A 27,667-nucleotide genomic window follows, 5' to 3' on the forward strand; every position below is an offset into this window, starting at 1 on the left:
GTAGATTTACTAAAATATCTAGTTCTTTACACTAAAGTGTAAGGTATTTTTTTCTTCTGCTTCCTGCCTGGCAAATGCTTCTTCATTCTTTTCTCAGGCTTAAACTCATTTGTGTCCATCTATGTAAAGCCTTCCTGGAACTCCTGCACTCCTCTTTAAACAGAACAGACTATTGGCATTTCTTCTGTGGATCCATAGCAGCTCAGCAATAAGAACTCTATTAGGGCAGTGATTGTGTTATTGTTTCTGCTTCCCTATCTGGCTACTTCACAGGCCCTCCCTTGACGGGGATGGACTCTGTCTTGTTTGTCTTTTTATCCTTAGTGTCTACCACAATTACAACTCAGCAAATGTGTTTTGGCCGAATGCTGAGTAACTAAATATGAGCTGTGCTAATGGAAAGAGTAGCATAATTAGCTTCAGATGACCGCTACTCCTATGCTCTTTAGATTTGTGGGCATTTTATTTATTTGTTCAGTGTGATGTGTGTGGCCTGATGTAATCTTTATTTTATAGAGACCTTAAGGCAGTTTTCATGGGGGACAGATCAAGAGACTGTGCCAGGCTTTATGAGCCAGAAACATTTTATTTGGATGGAGCATTTTGTTTGCAGCTCTGGTTTTCATAATGAAATATTGTTGTTATGAGCCAAAACAAGTGTGTGGGAGGAGTTGCATTTGACAGATAATCAGAAATTTAGTGCTGGAGTTGATAAATCAATGATTTGGACCTAGAGGGTGTCAGCCTCAGTCAAGGGCATCTTAAAATAGCTGTGGGTTTGTATAGTTTATATGTCAGAGGGATTTATTTATTTTTATCCCAAAGCATATCCTGTTGGGGAGATTGAAGAGTATATAAAATAATGTTCCCATATTCTCCAGTTATTTTTAGTGATGACTTCAAAACTAGAGAACATGGTTTTTAGAGATTTTAGAATAATTTGTTGAATGTAAATTTTTTTACGTGACAGCGTAATCTAACTTGCTGCCTCTTTTTTTTTTTTTTTTTTGAACACATTTCTTTCATTTTGGAAATAATGACATTTCTACTGCAGGCACTGTAAAAAGTTTTTTTTTGTTGTTGCTGTTAAACTAATAAAACAAATAGCTAAGTCCCCTTAGTATTCTCCTTACTATTATATTTCACTATGTGTATATCTATACATTTTAACTTACTGCTGGATTATTTGAAATTGTGACAGTATATTTTGCCTTAATGTTTTTAAACCATGCTTTTCTCTTGTCCTGACTAACTCCCCTCTTCTTATTTATTTATTTATGAGACAGTGTGTCAGTCTCTTACCTAGACTGGAGTGCAGTGGTATAATCCTGACTCACTGCAGCCTTGACCTCCTGGGCTCAAATGATCCTCTGGCCTCAGCACTCCCAAGTAGCTGGGACTACAGGCGTGCACCTCCATGCCTGGCTAATTTTTGTGTTTCTTGTAGAGGTGGGGTTTTACCATGTTGCCTAGGCTGGTGTTCAACTTCTGGACTCAAATGATCATCCTGCCTTGGCCTCCCAAAGTGCTATGATTACAGGCATGGGCCACCACTCCCGGCTGTTCTTTCTTTAAATGTGATAATGAAATTTTATTTTTATTTTTATTTTTCTGTATCTCTAGAACGTCAAAATGTAAATTTCCAATTCTGGTATTTTCCTATATCAATGAATGGAAATAGATGACTATAGAGAGTAAATTGGTTTACCAATTCAGTAAATAATATTCTGAATAGTTTTGGAAAATTCTATGGAAACATTTAGAAATTACCATATTTTTGGTGAGAGACCTGGACCAGGACCCTCAGACTAGGACCTACACTTGCCTGTTGGAGTTGAATTTCGTCTTACAGATACCTCATACTGAGATCCAAATCTAAATTCCTCTTCATTCAAATTAGTTTCTTTCTGAGGCTTGATATTTCATATTCCTCTTAGCTTTTTCTCTCGTATTTCTGGGTGCTTAAAGTGGATGGAATACTATAATATCTCTTGCTCTGTCCTCTTTCATTCCCATTGTTGTCTTACTCTTCCACGTCATCATTGGCTCATGCCTGCACTAGTGGAGTATTTTTTTAATTGGTTATCTTCCTGCAGTCTCTTCTTTTGGCTGAACAATCTAAAAACTCTAATTTGATGGATATACTTTCTTGTTCAAAAATCTAAAATACTATTTACTGCTTTCCTTAATTAAGTAAACACAGCTGATTTTTTGGTCAGTGTAAAAAAACTGAGTGGTTTTATTGGTTGCAGGGGTTCCTAGTGGTAACGCTAATGTATCATATTTAAGTATGACTCTATTAGGTCCAGTAGTGGACATAAAATTGGTAAGACTAGATAGTGTGGACCGTCCCCCCGCTGAGCGCAATTACAAAAATTAGACCACAGAACTAATAAAAAAAATGAATTATAGCGCCAGGATCTAAGAGAAGAAGGAAACTCAGAGAGAGGAACCTAACATTTGAGCCATTTATCTACTGGGGTCACCTGTTTATTCTGGAAAAGGAGGCTAATGAGCTGAGAAATTTAATAGAGCTTTGACTCACTTGTGGGGGTTGGGTAATAAATTGGAATGTAAGGCCCATTAAACCTGAAGTACCACATCCCAGGAGTAGCAAGAATAAAAAAAAAAAAAAAAGACTAGCTTTCTTAATCTCTAAAGCCTGATTCCTGATTGGATTAAGATGGTCTTGATTTGTCCAGGCATGGTGGCTCATGTCTGTAATCCTAGCACTTTGGGAGGCCAAGGAGAGCGGATCACAAGATCAGGAATTCAAGACCAACCTGGCCAAGATGGTGAAACCCTGTCTCTACTAAAAATACAAAAAAATTAGCTGGTCGTGGTGGTGGGCGCCTGTAATCCCAGCTACTCAGGAGGCTGAGGCAGGAGAATCACTTGAACCCCGGAGGCGGAGGTTGCAGTGAGCCGAGATCGCGCCACTGCACTCCAGCCTGGGCGACAGAGCGAGACTCCATCTCCAATAAAAAAAAAGAAAAAAAGATGGTCTTGATTTGGTAGAGCCTCGATTAAGCTTACTAGTAGCAAAAGTAAATTCTGGAGAGATACCATTATCCTAGGCATCAAATTGTTTCTGTAGTTTTTCATAAGCAGAATCTGGCACTAAATCCGAAATAACTAGTCACAGTAGGAGATGAGGTGATCATCAAACCAGGCGAAATTTTGAAGTACGTTTTTAGGCAAGAATTGGGAGAATTCATCACCAATAGTTTCTTAAAGAAATAAAAGTGTTTTTCAGGTAGAAAGAAAATGTTTCCAGATGAAAACTTGAAGATTCACGTAGGAATGAAGAAGGGAAAACATAAATATGCAAATGTAGATCAGTAATAATGATAATATCTTCTAGGGTATAAGAATATATATATATAAAATCAAAACTCGCAACAATAATGTGTAAGGTTGAAGTGGGGAGTGAAGGTTTAAAATGTTCTGAAACCCTTGCATTGTCCGGGAAATGGTAAAACACTACTTTCTTTTAGACTATGATAAGGCAAGGATGCAGTCTGTAGTAAAAGAACGTAGTTAACAAGACATAGAGGGGAAAAAAATGGAATAATTTTAAAATAAGAAAGGATTTTTAAAAAGTACAGAGAACAGGTGAGATAAATAGAAAAAGAGTAGGATAATAAAACTTCAACATGTCTATTATTATATGAAATGTTAAAGACTAAGTGCTGCATTAAAAAAAAGAAGACAATTTCAGACTGCTACTGTTCCTTGTGGAGCAGGGATACCCCGTGGACAGTGTGTCTAGAGTAGCAGCTCAGAGACAGTTCTGCACTCATACCCACTTTTAACTATTGCAAATTAAGGGCAGTATGCAGAGATTTCTAGAACGAGGGGGAGGGTGGTAACTTCTGGGTTGGGTTGTTGCCATGGAAAGGGGTGGTAACTTCTGGGTGTTGCCATGGCAGTGGTCAACTGACATGGCACACTGGTGGGCATGTCTTATGGGGAGGTGCTTCTGCCCTGACCTGTTTTTAGCTTGTCCTCCGTTTGGTCCTGATACCCAAGCCCCACCTCTGGAGTAGAGTTCTTCCTCCTATTATGAAGTTGAGAACTTTCACCTTTTCATTTAAAGGAAGCACTTACGGCTTCTCTTTGGCATATCTGAATTGCCAGCATCATTTCTCTTGCTCTTTGGAGTCATTATTAAGTAAAGTAAGGGTTGTTTGAGCATGTGCTGTGATAATCGTGACAGTTGAACTAGTAACTGAGATGGCTAAGGGACTGACGGATAGTGTCAACAGTGTGGATATGCTGGACAAAGTGCTGATAGATATCTCAGGTGGGATGGAGCTGGATGGTGTAAGGTTTCATCACGTTACTCAGAAGACCATGCAGTTTAAAACTTAAGAATTGTGGCTAGGTGCAGTGGCTCACACGTGTAATCCCAACACTTTGGGAGGCCAAGGCGGGCAGATTACCTGAGGTCGGGAGATCGAGACCAGCCTGAGAAATGTGGAGAAACCCCATCTCTACTAAAAAAAAATACAAAATTAGCCGGGTGTGGTGGCAGGCGCCTGTAGTCCCAGCTACTTAGGAGGCTGAGACAGGAGAATCGCTTGAACCTGGGAGGCGGAGGTTGCAGTGAGCCGAGATCGCACCATTGCACTCTAGCCTGGGTGACGAGCGAAACTCTGTCTCAAGAAAAAAAAAAAAGAATTTTGTTTCTGGAGTTTTCTGTTTAATATTTTCAGACTGTGGTTGACTGGGTAACTTAAATCTCAGAAAGGGAAACTGGATAAGGTGGGGGACTACGGTAATGGATAGATGGATATATAATCTTTTAAAACTGTCTTAAATGACACTTCCTCATTTCATTTTTTCTATGTATATTTCTGAATCCAGAATCCATTGAAACAATTGTGAGGCATTTTCTCCTCAATTAGTGTCGATACATATGTTGTATATGCTAATGTGTTATCTAAAAGAGTAAAAGAGAGTATATTTTCACCAAATAAAAATATTCTGACATTTTGATGTAGTAGTTTTGTACTCAGTGACCCATTAACAGTTCTTTTGTCAGTGCTTTGGAACTCACACTGTACGTTAGCCCCAGTAAACAGTGTTGACACAGAGATTTGGTTCCTAGGCCAGGATGGTAACATTCAAATGGGAGGATTAGCGCAGATACTACTAACCTACATTCAGGGTCCTGTTGGGGAGAGACCACAGAGACAAAGGTGCTGGGAAATGTAGTTTTTATCTCAAATAAGGTTGAATTTATAGTAGTTTAAATATTTAACTTTTAATTAAAAGTAAGTTAACTGATTACATTTAAACCATTTTAATAAAATTAGAGTAATATTGATGTCTAACTATATGTTGGTTTTAAGCAAAATAAGTTGACTGTCAAATAAATTAATAATGGAAATTCATAGAAACTAAACCGTAATCAGCCAACAGTACTTAACTTTGATTCACTATTTGTAGACTCCAATTTGCATATAAAATCTTTACTGCCAGATTGCCAATAAACTGAGTGGTTAAAATCCCTTGGTGGTTAAAATGAGAGCAAGGATTGCTTTGCTATTTATTTTTTGTCCAGTGGGTGGCAGCATAACTCAACTAGTTATCTTGTGTATGGTCTTTTGAAATTTTTTTATGCGTTTTAAAGGTTTTAATTTCTAAATCTCTTGTACTACAAAGTGTATTCTAAGAAAACTTTCCTCCCCCACATACTCTATTTGTTCCTTGCTAAAGTAAGATTTTAGATAATAAGAAAATTGATATCTTCATAGGTTTCAAATAAAATAAATATCATTGCAACTGGTAAATAGCCCTTTACATGTGTGTTCTACTGAAAATGTTTCTAAGTTATGTGGAAATCTGTTTTTTTCATCTCTACTAGAACTTAAAGCAGTTGTTGTGGCAAACCCAAGAATTTGCCAGGGAGATGCCCTAACCCTCGATCATTTGATAGACTCTCATTCAGACCGTGATTCTAATAAGTTTACTGTCTTCCTTTGAAAGCAAGGATTTTGTTTGCATTTTCATGTGCTTTCATAGGACTTAACATAATACCAGGCCCAAAATAGAGATCCAGTAAAAAGTACTTGGTATAAGTTGGTTACAAAAACGTATGCTGGCTTTACCACTGACATTACTAGAGGCATGTATTTGTTCCAGGTGGAACATCATCCGGAACTTGGAAAATGAGCAGGAGAGTAAAATCACATAAATAATAGCTATTTGCATTTGTTTATTATCATGGTGTACAGAGTACAATTATGGATTGTATTCTTTTTAAAATATACTGTCTTTGAGACTGAACTGTGTAACTTAAGTTAGAAAAGATAAGGAAAAAGGTTTCCTTTCCAAAATAATAGCAAATAGGTGTAAGTACTGTAAGTAAGTTAGTATTTGCTAAGTGTTACATAGAGATAAAGTCTGTGGGGAAGGGAGAAGTCAGCCTAGCTTTATCTGGCTTCTTTGAATATTTCTCCATTTAGTAATACTTGAACCTTTTATAGCTGCTCAGTATCACCTAGCTAGTTACTTTAAAAGCTAGGATTAGAATACAGATTGTTTCATGTAGATAAGCTAAATGAACCCAGGATCACAGAAGCTGGATTTAATTCAGTTTATTAAGTCCAAATAGTATTTGGAAAATGAAGGAAGTGTTATTTTAGAAATAAATCATGAAAAAAATTTCATATAATGATAGTAGCAGTTAACGTTGAGAAGTAAAAAGATCTAAGTGAAAAGAGAAATATCTTCTTAGATTCAGTTGACTTTATTGTAGCTTTCAGTTGAAAACCAGGCTTATAGTTTATATGAGAAGTGTCTGATACGTAATAGCTCTTAAATAGCTCCTGAAGATCATTACCTTCTATATCACTATTTTTTGGATATTATTCTAATATGGAAATATCTGCACAGCAAGAATGAGAATGGAGTGTCAGATGTATTTGTATATTTGGAAAGAAATTCCTTTTTTTTTTTTTTTTTTGAGACGGAGTTTCGCTCTTGTTGCCCAGGCTGGAGTGCAATGGCGCCGTCTCCGCTCACCGCAACCTCCGCCTCCCAGATTCAAGCGATTCTCCTGCCTCGGCCCCCCGAGTAGCTGGTATTACAGGCATGTGCCACCACTCCCGGCTAATTTTGTAGTTTTTGTAGAGACGGGGTTTCTCCATGTTGGTCAGGCTGGTCTTGAACTCCTGACCTCAGGTGATCTGCCTGCCTTGGCTTCTCAAAGTGCTGGGATTACAGGTGTGGCCACCGTGCTCGGCCAAGAAATTACGTTTTTATGAAGCGTCTTTGTCAGCTTCCAGTATGTAACAGCTGTTGCTTCTAGAGCCTTGACACAGCTGTCCGTGGTAGTATATGGTATTGCTCTGGAAAGTCATGGAATAAGCTAGACTAAAAGCATATTACCCATTAGTAGTTTTTGCTATAGTCATCTAAAGGCAGATTTTTAGAAAAATTCCCAATTTGATTGAGAAAATAGTATTAAGGATCCTTGAGATGGCATCCAGGTGCATTTGTATGGGATACAAAACTGCCAAAATTGTACTTATTTAGGAATAAATGTTAAAGGACTTTGAATAAACTATTTGAGAATTTTGAACATTTCCATTTGACTCTTTTAAAAATAGTTTCCATTTCCCTGCTGAAATTCTCCCATCTTTTTGTGCATGTTATCTGCCTTTTCTACTAGGTCATTGCATATATTAATCATAGTTATTTTAAAGTGTCTGTATGATAGCTCCTTCATGTGGGCCCTCTCTGTGTCTGTGCGTGTTGAATGTTTAATTCTTGACAGTGGGCTGTGTTTTTGCTCTTTTGGTCTTAGTTTTTTATTGAATGTTGGACATTGTATATAAAAAGAACAGTTTAGCTTAGAACTATTAAAATAAAAAGAACCAGTTTAGCTTAAAAAGAACAGTTTCTGTTTGGAAATGGGTATGCCTCGGCTGGGCGCGGTGGCTCACGCCTGTAATCCCAGCACTTTGGGAGGCCGAGGCGGGCAGATCATGAGGTCAGGAGATTGAGACCATCCTGGCTAACACAGTGAAACCCCATCTCTACTAAAAAAAAAATAGAAAAACTTAGCCGGGCGTGGTGGCAGGCACCTTAGTCCCAGCTACTCAGGAGGTTGAGGCAGGAGAATGGCTTGAACCCGGGAGGCGGAGCTTGCAGTGAGCAGAGATCGCACCACTGCACTTTAGGCTGGGTGACAGAGCGAGACTCCGTCTCAAAACAAACAAACAAACAAAAAAAACAAAATGGGCATGGCTCTCTTCTGTCAGTATGAGGAGTTGAGTTAATCTTGTCAGTAGTTGATAGTTTGAGTTTTCTTGTTGCTTTAGGCTTCATGTTCCTCTAGTGGTGGACTGTGGCTACCCTGTTCTTTATGTGATTCAGGAGTGTTTTCAGTGCTTTGCTCCTGCCCTTAGCTCCTACCAGGCCCTGTCTCACTGGGAGGGGTAGGGGGATGTCTGTCTTTGCTCTATTGTCCCTCTCCCAGCTTCCCCTAGCTGCTGTTACTTGGTACGCGGCTTGGGGTGGGAGTGCAGGGCAGGTTTGCGTGTGTGGGTTTTTGTTTGGGAATTTGTTTTGTTTTGTTTTCTTGCTCTTGCCTCAGTCATAGGTAGTCCCTGTGCCCCTAAGCCTCGGAGGTGGGGCTTTCTCAGTGTTCCCATACACCTTCTCCCCACCCCAGTTGCGGATAGCCCTTACATCTTGGCAGGTGAGGGGTTGTCAGCTTGTTCAGTTAAGGGTCAGATAGTAAATATCTTCACGGGCCGTGTGGTCTTTATCCAGCTCCTGCGTTCAGCTCTGCTGGTGCAAATGAAAGCAGCCACACAGGTTACATAATGAAGGGGCATTGCTGTGTTCCAAAACAACTGTACTTAATAAAAGCGGGGGGTAGACAAGATTTGGCCCACAGGCTCTAGTTTGTTCATCTCTGGTCTAGTGTGCAGGTGAGTTCCCTCCCCCACTCTCCCCTCCCTTGTCCTGCCTGGCACACACCCTGTGGCAACCACATTTTACTTTGTGTCTTTGGGGAACCTTGGGAGTAAGCAAGTTTCTTGCGCTTCCATCAGCAGCAGTGTATTTTTGCTTCATAATAGTGTGGAAACCTGGGCATGAGTGGATTTTCTACCATCCTGAAAATGGTTGCTGACCTTTGTCAGCAGGGCTGGAGGATCACCTGCCTGTCTTCCAGTGGTAGATAGTTTTTGCCTAAGGTCAAAGAAGGGTCAGCAGGGTGCAGGGTTTCTTACCCCTTCCCTTCAGCAAATGGCTTTTCCTTTGAATCTGGGTAGGTTCTAGGGCACAGGCAGTTTTTGTTCATGTCTTCCATTGGCAGTTAATCACCATCTTTTTTGTCAGGGGGGACCCCATGATGTGTTCATCGGCTTCTTTAGGTATTCCTGCTTCATCCTCAAGTCTTACTAAGCCTGGCACATCTTGTCATGGAGGATGGCCTCTCTGATTTCTTTCCCTGCCCCCAGTCCTTCTCTTGATGACCCAGTGGAAACCCATGGAAAAGAGTTGGAGAGGAGGCGCTGACTGCCCTTGTGTTGAAGCTCCCAGGGATTCTGCACTGTTAGTTCACACTTGGCCTTTAATGATTCATTACAGTTTCTGTTGTTTGCTTACATGCTTTTATGACTACCGTCACCAACAGAGAAATAGTCCATCTGTCCTTTATGTTCTTTAGAGGAGCTTGTCGCTCTGAAATTCTTCTCACCTAGTTGGACATTGCAAGTGTAAGTTAAAGACACCTTAGGTGTCTGATGAGCTCAAAAAATTATGATTATTTTGGTTAACCAGCTTTTTCTTATCATAAGAATGGGAGTGATGTTCTTTCACAGCTTTCTGCTTTCTAAGCTGAGGTGGAACTTGAGTTGTATTTTAATAAGTTTATACTCCTGAATTTGATACTGGTCAAGAAGCCGTTAACTTTTAAGAGAAAAATTTACCTATAGTCTAACAATAATGTTAAAATGTTAGTGTATCCTATTTTTACTGATTTCAGTGCAGTTTGCAGCTAAATTGTCCTGCAGTAAATGCCTGTGTTACATGGGTGATTACTGCTCAGTTTTCTCTTGAATCCTGCAGACTTCCTTCCTGTAGAGCTCCTCTCATTTTTTGGAAGAGGCTTAAGATGTAGAGGTTCCTAAATGCTTAACAGGTGGGCCAGCTGTGTAGACTTCCCTGAAGTTCTCACTAAAAATACACACCTCCGGAAAGTTTCTGCATCAAGACTTTGGAGTGTGGCAAAGGAATCTGCATCATTACCAGTCCCTTCAAGTGATTCGGAGAGAAGCATTCTTTGAGGTCCATTGGCCTATGGAAATGTACCATTGTTCCTGAACCTAGTCTCTCTCTTAAGCAGGGAGTGCAGTGTATCTTTTTTTTTTTTTTTTTGAAGCGAGATACCGGCTCTGTCGCCCAGGCTGGAGTGCAGTGGCGGGATCTCAGCTCACCTGCAGCTCCGCTGCCTCACAGGCTTCACATGTTCTCCTGCCTCAGCCTCCCGAGTAGCTGGGACTACAGGCCATGCCGTGCCCGGCTAGGTTTTGTATTTTGCTTAGTAGAGGCGGGGTTTCACCATGTTAGCCAGGATGGTCACCGATCTTCCTGACCTGTTGATCCGCCCGTCTTGGCCTCCCCGATGCTGGGATTACAGGCAAGGCCACTGCGCCCGGCCTACAGGTATCTTATGTTTTAAGATTGGGCGAGGCGGTGGCCTGAGCGAAGCGGCGGATCACATAGTCTGAGATGAGACCATCCTAGCCATCGAATGGCTACGTCTCTAAAATACAAAATTAGCCAGATGTGATGGCGGGCACCTGTAGTCCCAGCTACCCAGGAGGCTGAGGCAGGAGAATGGCGAGAACCCAGGAGGCGGAGCTTGTGGTGAGCCGAGATCACCCCACTGCACTCCAGCCTGGGCCACAGAGTGAGACTCTGTCTCCCAAAAAAAAAAAAAAAAAGAGTAAGATTATGTTGTTGCTGATGCTGCTCATACATTTGCACAGCTAGAGTGCTGGTCTGGATTAGAAGTATCCATGCAGACCTGGATAACATAAACAGCAAAGCATTGCCTAAATATCCAGTGACAAGGAACTGATGAAATAGACAATGATGTGTCCAAACAGTTGTTAAAATTAGGTTATAGAAAGAAATTTGACCTGGGAGAGATGGTGATGATCTATAGCTGGGGGATAAAATCAGGTTACAGGCTGTGCACGGTGGGTCACGCCTGTAATCCCAGCACTTTGGGAGGCCGAGGCAGGCGGATCACCATCCCGGCTAACAGTGAAACCCCGTCTCTACTAAAAAAAAAAAATACAAAAAAATTAGCCAGGTATGGTGGCAGGCGCCTGTAGTCCCAGCTACTCGGGAGGCTGAGGCAGGAGAAGGGCGTGAACCTGAGAGGTGAAGCTTGCAGTGAGCCGAGATCGTGCCACTGTACTCTAGCCTGGGCGACAGAGCGAAACTCCATCTCTAAAAAAAAATAAAAATAAAATCAGGTTACAAAATAAGCCATAGTTGTTTAGAAACAGACACATGCACACAGGAAGAAAAAAAAAGAACAAAGGGACCAAAATGGTAATAATTTTCTACCAATGTTGGTAGTGGTTATTTTTGTATAGTTGCATTTTAAATTTTTAAAAATTTCAAGGAACATATATTACTTCCACAAAGATACATGTTTTGTCATGTTTATTAGGGCCTTCTCTTCCTCCCCTTCTTCCTGTCTACTTCATTCCAGCATGCAAAAGTCACTTATTTATTTGAAGACAACCAGAATGCTTTTGTGAAGGTAAAAGCACATATTCTTAATTTTTTTCATGTTTCATTTTGGTTGGATGGGGACGAGGATGGGGGTAGGCAGAGGAGGAGGGATATAAATATGAAATTGTAGAACTCGTTTGTATTTTACATCTGCATTGTCCAGTTAGTCATGTATGACTATTACAATTAAAATGAAGTAAATATTTGGTTCCTTAGTTTAATTAAACACATTCCAAGGCTCAATAACCACACGTGGCCGGTGGTTACCATATTGAACAGTGCAGATACAGAACATTCCCATCATCAAAGAAAGTTCCTTTGGGCAGTTCTGACCCACATGATAGTATATTTAAGTCTGTTGACTAGTAAATTTGTTTAAACAAATCATCCTCTTCTAAAATTATTACTATACATCAGATTAGGGTGACTGACCAACCAACCTTTCTTGTTTAGCTTTGAAAATTAAAGATGACAAGCTTTCTTTCCCCTTCCCTTCTGTGAAGGTGTGGTATGTATATCAAATCTGTCTTTTCCTTTCTTGCTGTAAGGCATTTTTCACACTAGGACCATGTATGTATATGTATATATTTTTAGCGGTATTTCGCAGTGGTGTTTGACTATTTAAACTAGACACTGAAATTATTTTTTATATAATTATGCATAAGACTATTATCTAGTTCTACCTTTTTTAATTTAAAAGTTGTTTTGAAATTATTGTCTGTAACATCTATATGAAGTTACTCAGTGCAACAATCTGGTAACAAAGGATTAGCATCAAGCTATCAGTATGACATCTGATTAAATAAATAGTACATTCAAGCATCTTACAGAAATAGATATTCTTCTTAGTGTGTGTGTTTTGAGGACCGTGGAAATAGATGCTGGTGCCTTAGCATGAATCTTCATTTCCACATGCTTGTGAGGGGGAGGAAGCCGTTTTCATTAAGAATGTCCCAGATGAAACAGAGAAAATTATTAATTTTATTAAATTCTGACTTTATACTTTAAAAAATATTTTATGTAAAGAAATGGGACACTGCATACTAGAGTACAATGGCGGTTTTGAGAAAAAGTGCTTGTGTGATTGTATGAATTTTGAACTAACCCTGCCTTTCCCCATAGAACACTATTTTCACTTGAAAAATGGCTGACAGACTATGGTTAGACTTTGGCATTTGACAGACATTTTCTCAGAAATTAGTGAACTAAGATTGTCACTTCAAGGAAAATGACTGACAGTATTTGTTGCCAATAATGAAATTTGAGCTTTGAAGTGAAAATTAAAATTTTGGAAAATTTGTATCTACCACTGTGACCTTGATAGCTTCCCAATACTTAAAAAGACTTCTGATGAGATAAGTGTTGATACTGTCTCATCAGAGATGTATTTTTTGATATTGTCTAATGAAATCAACATTGGGAAGATCTACATAACTCAGAGAATCAGTATTTTCCAAATGACCAATGTGTGATGTTATAAAGTATATATGGAAAAGATCCATTCAAAGTAGAAGATGGACCAGTGGCTTTTAATGGAATAGACTAAAACAAATTCATTGACTGTTTCAGAAAATAACACATCACAACTGATTCCATTGCAGAAGCAGATATGAGAATCCAGCTGTCTTCTATTAAGCTAGGCTCTAAAGAGACTTGCAAAAATGTAAAAACAGTGACACGCCTCTTACTAAATTTTGTTTTGGTAAATAGTTATTTTCATAAAAATAAGATGGTGATGAGTTTGTTATTGTCATTTTAGAATGAATTAATATGTATTTTTAGAACCTAGTTTTAATTTTTATTATGGTAAATACTCATAGATACAACCTGCATATAAACAAAAAGCTTTTTGGAATCTTGAGTTGTTTTTAGGAGTGTAAAGGTTTCCAGAGACCAAAATGTTAGCAAGAACCACTGGAATAAAACTGACTACAAGATCCATTGTTAGGGAAAGTGCAGATGTGTGTGATTATACCTTAGCATTTGTGTCTAAAGAGCTATAAATGGAACATTTATTTTCTAGTATAGGCATAAAATTCTTCTGGAAGGATATAAAAAGTATTGGTTGGTTCAGGGAGGAAGGAATGAAAGGAAAACTTACTCTAAACCCATTTGAACTCATTTGAATTTTCAACCAGATGAATGCATTACTCATTGTTTTAAAAATATTCTCACACAGCTATATTACAAAACTCAGGGAATCTAGATCTGTTACGAAAAATTGGAGCAAGTTTGGAGTAATAGTGATGTTGGTGGCGGTCCATCTGGAGTGGCTACTGCCATCACGCCGCTGTAGTAGGGAGGTGGCACGGGTGGGGCTGCACGCTCCATGGACCCGGCAGGAGCTAGGGACAAGCAGGAGCTTTGCCTCTTCTGAGTTGGGTGGGAGCACACTGGGTGCTGCTGCAGCCACCCAGTCCACAGCCGTGGACTCAGACATCCCTGCATTCTTGGGGGCCCAGGAAGGACCCCCTGCCCTCGAACGCTCAGAAGAGTCTGCTCCCACTGCCTGGCTTCTCCCTGCTATTGGCACCCACTCTGATCTTGGAGCAAAGTTGGGGGTGAGCCCAGGTGCTGTCACAGCCTGGCCAGGTGTGCACATGCTCAGGGCAGTGCAAACACACTAGCCCCCTGCTGCCTCAGTCCCCTTTGGACTTTGGGCACCGACAAGTATAGAAAGGAAGCCGAGGGTTGCCGAGCTCAGCTTGGTGCTGGCCTGCAGGCGCCCCTTGGCACCACCTACAGCGTGGGCTCCTTGAACGGCAGCAGTAGGCAGACAGGTTCCTGGGTAGAAGAGGGCAGGTCCCCAGTGAGGCCCCCACCTTCAAGCCAAGGAGGGCCTGAAGGCTGGGGCCAGGCTGCCAGTCTTACAGACTGGAGTGGGAACTTGTGGTGGCTTTTCCAGGCCTGCCTGTGGCTGGCCATGGACCAGTGGGCACGTACTTCCTCCCTTCTGGGCCCATAAAAGCCCTGGGCTTACCCAGAGCTGAACAGTTGTTGAGATGACCAGCTGCAGAGAGGAGCCACTCACTTTAGGGCCTGTTTTCTGCTGAGAGCTGTGCAGACAATGGGACGACCAGCTGCAGAGAGGAGCTACCCTTTCTGCTAGGAGCTGAACACTTGTCCAGACAGCCAGGCTGTGGAAAGGAGCTGCTCCGTGCAGGTTTCCTCTGAGCTGTTCTGTTGCTCAGTGAAGCTCCTCTTTGTCTTGCTCCTCCACTTGTCTGCAGATCTTTTCTTCTGGTCACAGGACAGGAACTCGGGGCCCGCTGAATGGTGAAGCTAAAGAGCTGTAACACAAACAGGGCTGAGACATGCCCCTTGCTCGCCACATTGTGGGCAAAGAGAAGGAAAGAAGACTTGTGACCCTTCGGGAAGCCCAGACCTGGGAGCTCCCTGAGCCAGGGCTGTCACTCCCTCTTTGGGGCCCTTTGGTTCTTAGAGTTTTCAAGCTTCCAGGCACCACCATATTTCCCAGTGCCATCTGTGGAAGCTGCTTGTGGTGTGCCTGGTCCGGCCACAGCCTCTCAGAGAGCCGGCACCTGTGCCAGCACCTGGAGCTGCTTGCCCTGCTGCAGCAGCCAGCATGTCTGACTGTGTGCAGTGGCCGGACCCCATGCTCACTCACACACCCCTTGCCATTCCACACCTGACTTGCCTTTGGCAGGCATGGGACCCAGGCCAGTAGTGTGAGCCGAGCGCAGCCTGCCAGGTCGAGTGGGCAAAATGAGCCCAGTGGGTCTCAGCAAAACTCAGGTAAAGACAGGGGTTTCTGGCCAGAAAAACGACACCCCAAAGATCCTGTACCAATGGTTATTATTTTTCTGGCAGTTTTTTCTTGTTTTCTTTGGGGAAAAAGCAAAGCTTGCTTGTTTAGGGGTAAAAACTTGAATGTCCAAGCCAAATACTGTCATGTTGAAATAAGGTAAATCAAATAGGTAACAGTTTCCCCAATGGGGCCTAGAGTGTAGTATAAAGTGATCTTTGTAAAAAGAGAACATTATTTTAGCGCAACAGCTTTTAAGATTTTTTTTCACGTAATACTTCTAAAATGTATTTCTTTGCCAAAATAATCATTTTTAGAGTTCTTCGAAGCAGTTTAGAGGAAGATGTTCCATTTGATTCTGTTCATGAGTTATAGGTAAAAGTTTGCCTATAACATGGATCCATTTTCCCCAAGTTCTTTAGTTAACAAAGAATGCTTTTAAAAATGTTATTACGCCAGGTGCGGTGGCTCATGGCTGTAATCCCAGCACTTCGGGAGGTCGAAGTGGGCGGATCACTTGAGGTCAGGAGTTCAACACCAGCGTGGCCAACATGGTGAAACTCCATCTCTCCTAAAAATACAAAAATTAGCTGGGTGTGGTTGCCCACACCTGTAATCCCAGCTACTCAGGAGGCTGAGACAGAGGAATCACTTGAACCCGGGAGATGGAGGTTGCAGTGAGTCGAGATGATGCCATTGCACTCCAGCCTGGGTGACAGAGCAAGACTCCATCTCAAAAACAAAAATGTTGTTGGATTTTTTTTTTTGAAGCATTAGACAAATGGGTAGTTAATTCAGAAAGGAGTTTACTTCCTAGTTGCATATACATGTGTAATACTTGACATTTTCAAAACACCCACTATTTTATTTGATTTTCATCACATCTTGGAAGTACCACAGCTAGTATTTTTCCTATTTTGAATGTATAGATATAGATATTGAGGGCAAAATGAATTTCTTAATGTCATACAGCCTTGTTAAGTAGGAATTTAGATTTAAATAATGCTAAATTAGATTGAGAGTCAAAGTTGAGATTTAAACAAGACTCTTTCCTTGCAAAACAATGCATTCTGTATCTACTATGTTCCACGCACTGTGGTCAGCACTGGAGATAGACAGATAAGACACAAATATTGCCCTCCAGGGGCTTGAAGGTAGTGACAGAGACTACCCAGTGAGGGAAGTGAGTGTAGTGGTGCCCCACGGAAGGGCCATGTAGTCAGATATTTTTGAAGGAATGACTAGAAGTTAGCCAGCTTAGTGGGTGTGGATAGAGATGGTCAGGTAGAAAGAACAGTCAGGGAGGCCTTGTGTCTTTTGGGGAGTGCTGGTATTCCCATTGTCAGTCCTGTTCTTTGCCGTGCAACCAGAGGTAGACAGTTGTGCCCTATATTGAGAAGTTTGTAAAAAGGTTTCAGGGTGCCAAAAGAGAATTTAAGTAGATGTAGAAGTGATCATGGTTTGACTCGTAGTTCTTGGGTTTATTCACTGTAGAATTATAGACAGGTGACTATTTCCGAGCCCTAGTCACCTCATCTGTAAAATGGAAATAACATTCAATTTATAGGCAGTTAGAAGGACTAAGAAAAAGAAATGGGCTGAGTGTGATGGCTCAAACCTGTAATCCCAACCCTTTGGGAGGCTGAGGCTTGAGCCCAGGAATTTAAGACCAGTCTGGGCGATATAGCAAGACCCCATCTCTACCAAAACAAACAGACAGACAGACAGACAAACAAATTAGGCAGGCCTAGTGCTGCATACCTGTAGTCCCAGCTACTTGGGAGGTGGCCGAGGTGGGAGGATCGATCAGTTGAGCCTGGGAGGTGGAGGCCGCAGTGAGCTGCACTCCAGCCTGGAAGACAGAGCAAGACCTGTCTCAAAATGTACAAAAATAAATAAATAAATAAAAAAGGAAATGTAAATAAAAACACCTAGCGTGCACCAAACCTGTAAGTACTCAGTAATGGGAGATGAATTAGGAGAAGTAAAGACAATTCTTTACATGTATATAAGCTTCTAAGTAGAACTGAAATATGAGTTGAATCTTCTTTGAAAATAGTATAAAAATATTTGAACATTTCTGAAACAGCTTAGCTGAAGTGGTCTTATAATTTCATGTTTTAAAATTTAATATTTAGGAATCCTTCCATATGGCATTTCTTAATATCCTTATTTGAAAGCAAGACTTTTTGTGTAAGATGTGATTGATAGGCTGTGGGACTAACACAAGTTAGTTCTTGTGTAGAATCAGTTTTGCTTGCATTCTGTTGTGTACCATGCTCATCCCCCAACACTCTGACCCAGAAATGAATTCTTAATTGGAAGACCTGGATCTGTCGTTTGCTGATGGTCTAATCTTAGACAAATTAGTGGCCATTTAGGTGTTTCTTTAGTGTTAAAATGGGACCTAATTAACTTAGCTTTACAGAATAGAATGAAATCATGCATGGATGCACTTTTGTAAAACAGTGTCTTCAACTGGGCTGCCACAACAAAATACAGTTGACCCTTGAACAACACGGGTTTGACCCATGTAGGTCCACTTATCCATGGATTTTCTCCCACCCCTGTGACACAGCAAGGCCAACCCTTTTCCCACTGTGGAGATGAGGATGAAAATCTTTATGATGATATACTTCCACTTAATGAATAGATACATTTTTTCTTCTTGATGATTTTGTTAATATTTTTTCTCCAGCTTACTTTATTGTACGACTACAGTATAAATGATACATATAATATACAAAATATGTGTTAATTGACGGTGTATGTTACCAGTGAGACTTCTGGTCAACAGTAGTCTGGTAAATTTGGGGGGGATGTGAAAAAGTAATACACAGATTTTTGACTGTGTTTGGGTGTTGGCTCCCCTAACTCTCCGGTTTTTCAAGGGTCAGCTGTACTATGAACTGGTGGCTTAAACCAAGAAATTTGTTTCTCATGGTTCTGGAGGCTAGGAAGTCCAAGACAAAGGTGCTTCCTATTTGGTTCCGGGTGAGGGCCCTCTTCCTGGCTTGTAAATGGCTGCCTTCTCACTGCAGTCCTCACATAGCCTTTTTTTCTGAGCCCTGTGGGAGGAGTGAGAACCTGAGTGTTCTGGTGTTTCTTCATCTAAGGACACTAATCCTATAGGATCAGGGCTCTACCCTCGTGACTTCATGTAGCCTTAATTACTTCCTTATTCCTAGTATGGCAGTATGAGGGGTTTAGGGCTTCAACATAGGAATTTTAGAGGAACACCGTCTATATTCTACTCAGTTTATAACATACGAAAAAGTTGGAAGTGTTCTCTTTTGATGGTTTTATGATTTGGTATTTTGTAAAAGTGAGTTAATAGAGGAATGTATTGTATTTTACTACTCTACAGAGCTGAAGATGTATATGTGTCATTTGTGTCCATGCTTTCTAACTAATATTTATAATTAGCTACAGAAGTGGTTTACAACCAAGTTAGCATAGAAATCAGAATATTTCTGTGCTTAAGGTAATTGTAAATTTCATTAGCCATTCTAGTAGTACATGAAGCCTATACCACTTAGTTGAATATCCTCCCAACTTATTCCAGGTTCAAATATAGTTTGGTTTCTATATAGAATATCCATGTAATTCAGTAATAGTTTTAAAAAATCATGTTATTTATCTTTGAGTACATCTTTTTTTTTTTTTTGAGACAAAGTTTTGCTCTATCGCCCAGGCTGTAGTGCAGTGGTGTGATCTCGGCTCACTGCAACCTCCGCCTCCAGGTTCAAGTGATTCTCCTGCCTGAGGCTCCCAAGTGGCTGGGATTACAGGCACCTGCCACTCCACCTGGCCAATTTTTGTAGTTTTAGTAGAGACGGGGTTTCACCGTGTTGGCCAGGCTGGTCTTGAATTCCTGACCTCAAGTGATCCACCCACCTTGGCCTCACAAAATGCTGGGATTACAGGTGTGAGCCACCACCCCCGGCCTGAATGCACCTTTTTATTCAGTAAAAGAAGAAGCCTTTTAATTAACATTTGAGGTTACACAGCTTTTAAAGATGGCTAAACCTCAGTTTTACATAGATTTTGGAACAAAGGTAGAAGTCTTACCTTCAGAGTGTACGTGTCTTCCTCTTTTTTTTTTTTTTTTTTTTTGGTGAATCTCTATGAATTCTGAATTCCTTCTATTTGTATTTCAGATTGTGGTGGAAGGTCTTTCCCAGGTTTCCCAGATTGATCACACTTCTGTTCTTTCTCACAGGCCAGCCCTCCAGATCTCTATATTGAAAGATTTAATATAGCTCTTGGACAATATATGGGAGCATTGCAGAGCATTGTGCCTCTTTTCATATATATGGTAAGTTAGAGAGCTCCTTCCTCCTTCCCAAATACCTAGGTGTATTGGTCAGAGCACAAATAGATGCAAAGAGTTAAGCATGTTCTGTTTTTCTTTTAGTACATTTGTGTTAGAAATGGAAATTTAATTATTTCAGTAATGTTTGATAGTTGTTGACATAGAAGAACTTTTTTTTCTGCTTTGAAATTCCGTTAAGTAACAATTGCTGAATAGACAAGTAGGCATTAAGATAAGCAGTCACCCACATGAGTACTTATTTTATTTCTGCTATGTGGAAGGCACTGTGTTTGGTTCTACAAATATAAAGATATGTAAGATTTCTTGTCCTCAGAAAGTAAAATGCCAAGTAAGTTCTTCCATAAAAAATAGAACAGTAAAACATTGCTGCCATTCTGATGATCTGTTTATTTGGAAAGTTATGCTATGAGTATAAGCTGTAGACTGTGACTTTGTTGATCAGCTTCCTCCCTGTTTTAAATATCCAGAGTCATAGAGTCTTAATGTTAGTGCTCCTGTTGCATGGAGGAGCCCTTAGAAACCATGATCCCCATTCTTTATTAGACTAGGGAATGAGATGTTCAGGTTGATCCTACTTTTTGTAGCATGTAGGTTGCTGTATGTGGATGGCAGTCTTACAAATGACCTTACTCTCCATGAAATGCACTTAACAAAAACAAAACAAAAGTACACCTACCTCTAATTTAGAAGGCACTTCCCAAAAGACGATGTAGTACTTCATGATTTTCATTTACACTTACTTCTTGGTTACTGACAACAATTTTAATAGTACTAGTTTTCTAGTCAGTATAATGCCAAAGAAACTGGTTTTTGCCTTTTACCAAGAAAGGAATGTATAAAAAGGCTTTTCTTTTGGTTTAAGTGCCAGAACTCCTTTATGAATCATGAAACTAAGGAAAAATATTATTGATAACACTAGGAATAAGTGCCTCTAGGTTAGCAGAATTAACTTACTGGGGAGAGTGTAAGCCTGGGAGGTAGCTACATTGTATCATTTTGGTGAAATCCTATCATGGGCTATTCATCAGGAGTGTGTGTTAGGTAAATGTCCTGTACTGACAGAGCAAACATTTTATTTCCGTGCCAGCCGACTCCTTATTGTTGCTGTTTTAAAGTTTTCAGTGGAGACCAGGTATGGAAGCGGAGCTGAAAGACAGGGCCTATTTGTGGATAAAGGAGTTTAGGGTGGGTGAATAGATTTCTTGACTTGCATGTCTGCCATTTTAATGGCATTTACCAGTAAGCATGTTGGCTAGGTAGCATTAGTAATAAAAACAAAAGTCTGTTATAATTTTGAATCAAAAGGTAAATAGCTGGTTTATTAAAAGAATAGGTTAAGACAGAAAGGTGATTTATGCTTTTCTGTATTGCCATTGTTGCTTTCTTAAACTTTATGGTGGGATCCTGGGGTTTAAGAAGTCTTGTGTCAATTTAGAGTAAATGAACTTCAAACTTACTGTTTCAGCTAGCAGAATTCAAATAAGGGATCTTAGATTGTAAAGCGTAACTACAACTTTTCTTATAGATTAAGAGCTTGAATTTGCTTTGTAGTTACTTTTGAAAATTTGTTATTTAAATTGTTTTTATTGTCCAGAAGATAGAAATTATTTGAACTTTGGTACTGCTTTGTTAGAAAAGTATATTAAAGAAAATAGTTTGAAATGTTAACCTACTAGTGCCATAATAAGCAAAGTTTCATTTGCTGACACAGAAATTTTTTAAAACATTTGTCAAAATTAATGTCTTTGTTAGAAGTCTGTCTATATGAATATCAAGAAATTGTCATTAAACTAGAAGATTAATTGTAACTAAGGTCTTGTTGAAAGGCACAGAGATCAAATAAAGACGTTTATTTTTGCTTACAATTTTGGAATTTAACATTATTGTACCTGAGACAAAGTTAAAAAGAGGTGGACTAATTGGAGTTTCTAAGTAATTCTGAAGTTTTCATACTATTTATTTTTAATGGTTTCTAGTTACTTACAAAGAGTAGAAAGGGTACATTAAAATGCTGGGCATTCAGATCTTAAATGTCAATAGGACAATATACCAGGAGAGAAAAGCATTATGAACATGTTACAGTGCTGCAGAGGTTTTGTTTATGGCCAGTCTTGGGGGCCAGTTTATGGCCAGATTCTGGGGGGCTTGCTCCCAACAGATTGTCATTGGTGGCAGGGATAGATAGATCAAGGGAACAGAGCCCAGAAATAAGCTGAAGTAAATGTAGAAGTTTAATAAGAAAGGTGACATTTCAGATCAGTAAGGAAGGAGTAGATTTTTCCATACCTAATGTTAGGAATTTTTTTTTTTTTCCCCTGTAGAGATGGGATCTTGGTATGTTATCCAGGCTGGTCTCTAACATCCGTCCACCTATAAGACTTCCACATACAAGAATTACGCAGGTTTATTGTCATCAGTAGGGACTATTATTTAAATAATTTATGGAAGACAGAAAAATATGCAATTATAAGTAACACAACTCTGTTTTTTTAAGAGAAAAATCTTCCAATATACAACATTAAATGAAAAATGAAAAAGCAAGATACAATGCAGTGTTTAATATTTTCTCACTAGTATTTTTTTTTTTTAGGGGGAAAAAAGCATATCCACATATATGCAAGGAACATCCTAGAAAGAATATACAGAAGTTTTCCCAGTGTAGAATGAATGGGACCTTTTGGGATTGGGTCAGAAGGTCTGCATTGAGAGACTTTTTATTGCATACTGTTTTGCATGCGTTCTATTTTTTAACCATGTGCATCTTATTTTTATATATTTTTTAAAAAGACGGAAAAAAACTTGTGTAAGAATTAAATGGCTAGACGTAGTGGCTCACATCTGTGATCCCAGCTACTCAGGTGGCTGAAGTGGGAGGCCAGGCATTTGAGACCAGCCTGGGCAATAGAGTGAAACCCTATCTCCAAAAAGAAATCTTTTTAAATTAAATTGAGAGAATCAGTGAGCGACTTAACATTCCTCTATGTGTTTTCTACTCTTCTGCATTAACACTTAAATATGAAAAACTTTTTTTGCTGGGCGTGGTAGCTCACGCCTGGAATCCCAGCACTTTGGGAGGCAGAGGTGGGCGGATCACCTGAGGTCAGGAGTTTGAGACCAGCCTGACCAATATGATTGCATTCCAGCTTGGGCAACAAGAGTAAAACTCTGTCTCAATAAAAAACAAACAAAAACAACCAACTTTTTTTTGGACTTGCCAGTAATTCTAGTCAAGATTTCAGCTGCAAGAAACAGAAAAGATGATTCAAAGTGATTTAAATAATGAAGAGTATTATCTCTTGTAATAAAACTCCAGAAATGAGGCTGTGTCCAAGGTTGGTTGAATCTGTGGTTCAACAGTATTACTAAGGACTTGGTTTTTGGTCTCTCTGCTGTCCATAACATCTGTTTTATCCTCTTCCCTGTCACGGGTGTCCGTGTGAAGAGACCACCAAAAGGCTTTTGTGTGAGCAATAAAGCTTTTTAATCACCTGGGTGCAGGTGGGCTGAATCAGCAAAGGGAGATAGGGGTGGGGCAGTTTTATAGGATTTGTGTAGGTAGTGGAAAATTACAGTCAAAGAGGTTGTTGTCTGGTGGGCAGGGGTCACAAGGTGCTCAGACCGGGAGCTCAGAGGGAGCTTCTGAGACTCATTGTCCAGGAGAAGGAATTTCACAAGATAATGTCCTCAGTTAAGGCAGGAACCAGCCATTTTCACTTCTTTTGTGATTCTTCAGTTGCTTCAGGCCATCTGGATGTATAGGTGCAGGCTTGGGCTCAGAGGCCTGACATTCCCCTCATGGTTATAAGATGACTGCAAGAGATTTTTCCCTCATGCCAGGGTTTCTCTAAGGCTGCTTGGGCTGCCTTGAGTGTCTACCTCTGAACCAAAGGTGGTCCCCAGGGAATGCCAGAAGCTGAATGACTTTCATCAGTGAAATTAAGTGTGTGCTGGGGAGTCAACCAGTGCATGTCCACAGCCTGCTTTCAACCCAGATCATTGATAAATGGGGTAATTTTCATTAGTGTTTTTCCATGTTGTCTTTTGATGATATATTTTTAAAGGGTGTTCCACACTGTGGTTCTGCAATGTTTGTGCATCCCTGTCTAGTTAATGTTGGATATCTCCCAGTGTTCTTTCGGAGATGTATGGTTCAAAACTTTTTTTCATGTTTTCAACCCGTGCCAGAAAGACAAGTAACTAACAGCTGCAGGGCTTTTGTTGTTGGATGTTGAGTTTTTCTGTTTTAATTGATGCCTTTATGCATTGTTTTCTAAAATATTTAGTGCTCCAGTTCATTAGACTAACCATTTCCCTAATTAATACACAAAAAAGATTTCATTTTATTTTTCAGAATAAGTTTTACATCGAAACCAAGCTTAACAGAGACTTAAAAGATGACCTTATAAAGCTGTTTACGGAACATGTTGCAGAAAAGCACATTTACAGCCTAATGCGTAAGTAATTCAGCTTATAGGGGTGAGATAACACTAGCAATGATCTTTCCTTTTTCTTTTTGGTCTGAGAGCACTGTCATGTAAATCCCAATATTAACATCTTCTGAACCAGATAGGAAGTGTTGAAGCCCACCTGAGACACTGCGGAATTAAAAATGGGACTTGAAGGTCACCCCGTGAGCTGTGAGCACCTTTACCAGGTCATTGGACAGTGCCCTTGTGTCTGCCCTGATAACTTGTTGCCCGCCCCTTTTTCTCCCTGACAGTGGGGAAAGTATTATTAGGAAGTTCACTTCTAATTTTACTACCAGTAACTCTAGAAGGAATACAGTGTTGTTTCTCTGAAATGGTAGTACAGAATCCTCTGATTTTTACTCTTTAGTGCAGAAACCCTTCTCTAGTCTGGTTCTGTCATTTATTCTCTATTTTAGGCAAACTTCTTTGCCTCTTGTGGCCCTGAGTTTTCTCTCCTGTGAATTAGGATTTGTAAAATATTTCATGTGCCTGTGTAGATTATTAAGAATATTAAGCTCAGTTAGTTTCTCCTCTCCCCATTCTTGAGTCCTCTTCCCCTCGCAGTAGGTAGCATCTCATCCTACCTTTCCTGAAAGAATATACTTCTCCAGGTAGAGTTAGGAAGTCCCTGTAACCTAATGTCTCGGCATCCTTTTAAAGCTCATATCTTGTGTGACACATCAAGTCATTTTTTCGAATGTGGCACATATTTGGGTTGGCAGGATGTATTTTTGCTTTCCTGTGAACCATAATTAGTGTCTACCACAATGAACTTTTACTAGAATTTACAAAAGAATTGTTCCAAGCTTGACCATAAACTTTTTTTTCCCCGTTTTTAATGTTAAGTGAAAGAATTATCGAGCGTGGGGCTAGTTTAGAAAGGTAGGGTTTTTTCAAAGAATAGTGTAGTTGAAGATAATATACATTTCATTATTATGTTCCCAAGAGATTCCAGAATCAGAAAAGAGGCCTAGAGTCTTGGGAATATGACTTGCATTTTTTTTTTTTTGTAAGGCTGGGAGATGTTTATAAACATCTTTAAACATTGTCTCATGAGGTATTCCAGGTATTATAACCACTTAAGTATTTCCTGATACTGACATTGTCTTTTTGCTTTCATGACAAGATAGAGCATTTTGAAATCTTGTTAAAATTCTGTAGAGAAATGCTACCATTTGGTAGAAAAAGCCTGTCTATTTTATTTGCCAGTAATTTGGAAACTAATTTTATTGGATGTATGCAAAGAGAATATTCAAGAAAGAATATAGTAGTCCAGATCTGGTGAGAGAAAACATAATCATATTGTCTGGTTTTCAATAAAAATTACACTTAAAGGTGGATATATCTTTTTATTTCCAAGTAAACAGAAAGGTCCTTAAGCTTTTGTAAATTGGACAAAACTGAGTTTGTCAGATATTTATTGCACAATTATCAGGCATTGTACTTAGAGAAATGACTGGCCTCATTGGTTTGAGCTTCAGAACAACAAGGGACAATGTTTAACTGTATTATGTGGATGATCATCGAAGGTTTTTAAACACACAGGCACTGCTTATATTTGGTAGGACCTATACTTTAAAAATATTTAATTCTCCTAACCCTATAGGATAGGTGTAATCATTACCCTCATTTTAGAAATGGAGAAACGGAAACAAAGAGAGGTTAAAGTTTCAACCAGAAAAGCACAGCTATTAATATCGTTTCCACTTACACATTTTTATATTACCCCTTTACTGCAGCCAAACAAATAACTACATTCAATTTCTGTAATTTTCTACAATCTGATCAATAAATTCCTTCCCGTGGCTTCAGATAGATCTGGAAAGCTAGTGTTCACATTTATTATTGTTGTGTACCAAATCATCCAAAAACAGTGGCTTGAAACACCAACAGTCTTTTATTTTGCTCTGCAATTTGGGAGGGCTTGGTGGGGTAGCTTATGTCTGCTCTGCTCAGCATTGTCTGTTGTGGCTTAACTGGGGGCTGGGGCTTTCAGTGTGACTCATTCACATGGCTGGTAAGTTGGTGCTAGCTTTTGGTTCCTCTGTGTTTCCTTCATGAGTGAGTATCTCAAGATACAGGAAATGGAAACTGCTGGTTTCTTAGATCCTGGGCTCAGAAGCTGGCACAGTGCCACTTTTGCTGTATTCTGCTGGGCAAGTGGTCACAGAGCCAAAATTCCAGGAGAGAGGAGTATATCCTACCTCTTGATAAAAGGCATGTCAGAAGAATTTGGGAGCCATGTCTTAAAACCAATACAAAAATGTAAAACGAATACTGTCTCTGTTAATAAAGAATCAGTTATTGAATGCCCATATCATTCATTATTGGTATGTTTCATGAATGAAAACAGTAACTTCTTACTGGGGATAAAACTAGTTTTCTGTCGGCTCCATGGTATAATCATTTTTTACATATTTGCTTATAAAATAAAGTGGCTTCTATTTTTGGCTGATAGTAAAATTGTTTTCCTTTGAAATTATTTGAATTAAACTCTGAAAGCTGCAGAACTACTAGGATCTATTGTTAATCAAGGTTATTTACATAGTGTGTTAGTGATTCTGAGCAAATGTAACAATAAATGTGTAGCATGGGGTTAATGGTAGAAATTTCCTGGGAAAATATAGTACGTTGACTTTTACAGCAGCAGATTTCTAGTTCAGTTTGCATAGTGTACTAAATAGTTACGTTTTAGTTAATTTTCTTAGGCAATTCTGTCTTTTAGTTCAAACCATTGTAGTTTGAAATTTTTTTGAAGCCAAGAGTATTTTCAGTTTTGATTTTAAGAATTGCTTTTCAAATTAATAAAGGAGAGAATCTCCTAAGCAAGTGTGTAGCACTGAGGAATACTTGAAAGAGCAGAGGAGCTTCGTTCTGGTCCCAATTCAGGTATCAAAAGGTGTGTGACTTTCTCAGCAAGGCACTTAACCTGTCTAGACTTTACGATTAGAACTTATCTATTCTAGTGTTTAAACTATATGGCTTATTGATATCTGTGTGATGATTGTTGCATATAAGCAAGCATTTCGGTGTTGGTATGGTGAAGTAGAGTACAGAATTTAGAGTGAAACGTTCTTGAACCTCTTTTGCCTCTAGCTAACTCTGTGACTTCAGGTGGACTATTCAGTGAGGGGTTTTTGTTTTGGCCTTAGTTTCCTTACCTGTTAAAAATAAAAAGGTAAATGATCGAACTTGTGAGAATTAAATATATGTAAAGTACCTAGCACTTGCTAAATGCTCAGTACTCTTTCCTCTCTCAAGTTACCACCCCCAAACTCCCATTTCTTTTTCCTTAAAAGGGGAGATTAACTAGAAAATCTT

General features: G+C 39.7%; 1 protein-coding gene across 1 annotated transcript in view; it reads left to right on the forward strand.

The window, feature by feature from the left end:
• Window positions 1-27,667, forward strand: part of CACUL1 (CDK2 associated cullin domain 1) — a 71,481-nt gene that overhangs the window by 26,177 nt on the left and 17,637 nt on the right. Inside the window, exons 4-5 of the mRNA XM_003904317.4 lie at window positions 19,764-19,859; window positions 24,229-24,331. Of these exons, the coding sequence (XP_003904366.1) occupies window positions 19,764-19,859; window positions 24,229-24,331 (199 nt within the window). The remainder of the gene's footprint in view (window positions 1-19,763; window positions 19,860-24,228; window positions 24,332-27,667) is intronic.

This window comes from Papio anubis, chromosome 11 (assembly GCF_008728515.1).
Source record: "Papio anubis isolate 15944 chromosome 11, Panubis1.0, whole genome shotgun sequence".
NCBI lineage: Eukaryota > Metazoa > Chordata > Mammalia > Primates > Cercopithecidae > Papio > Papio anubis.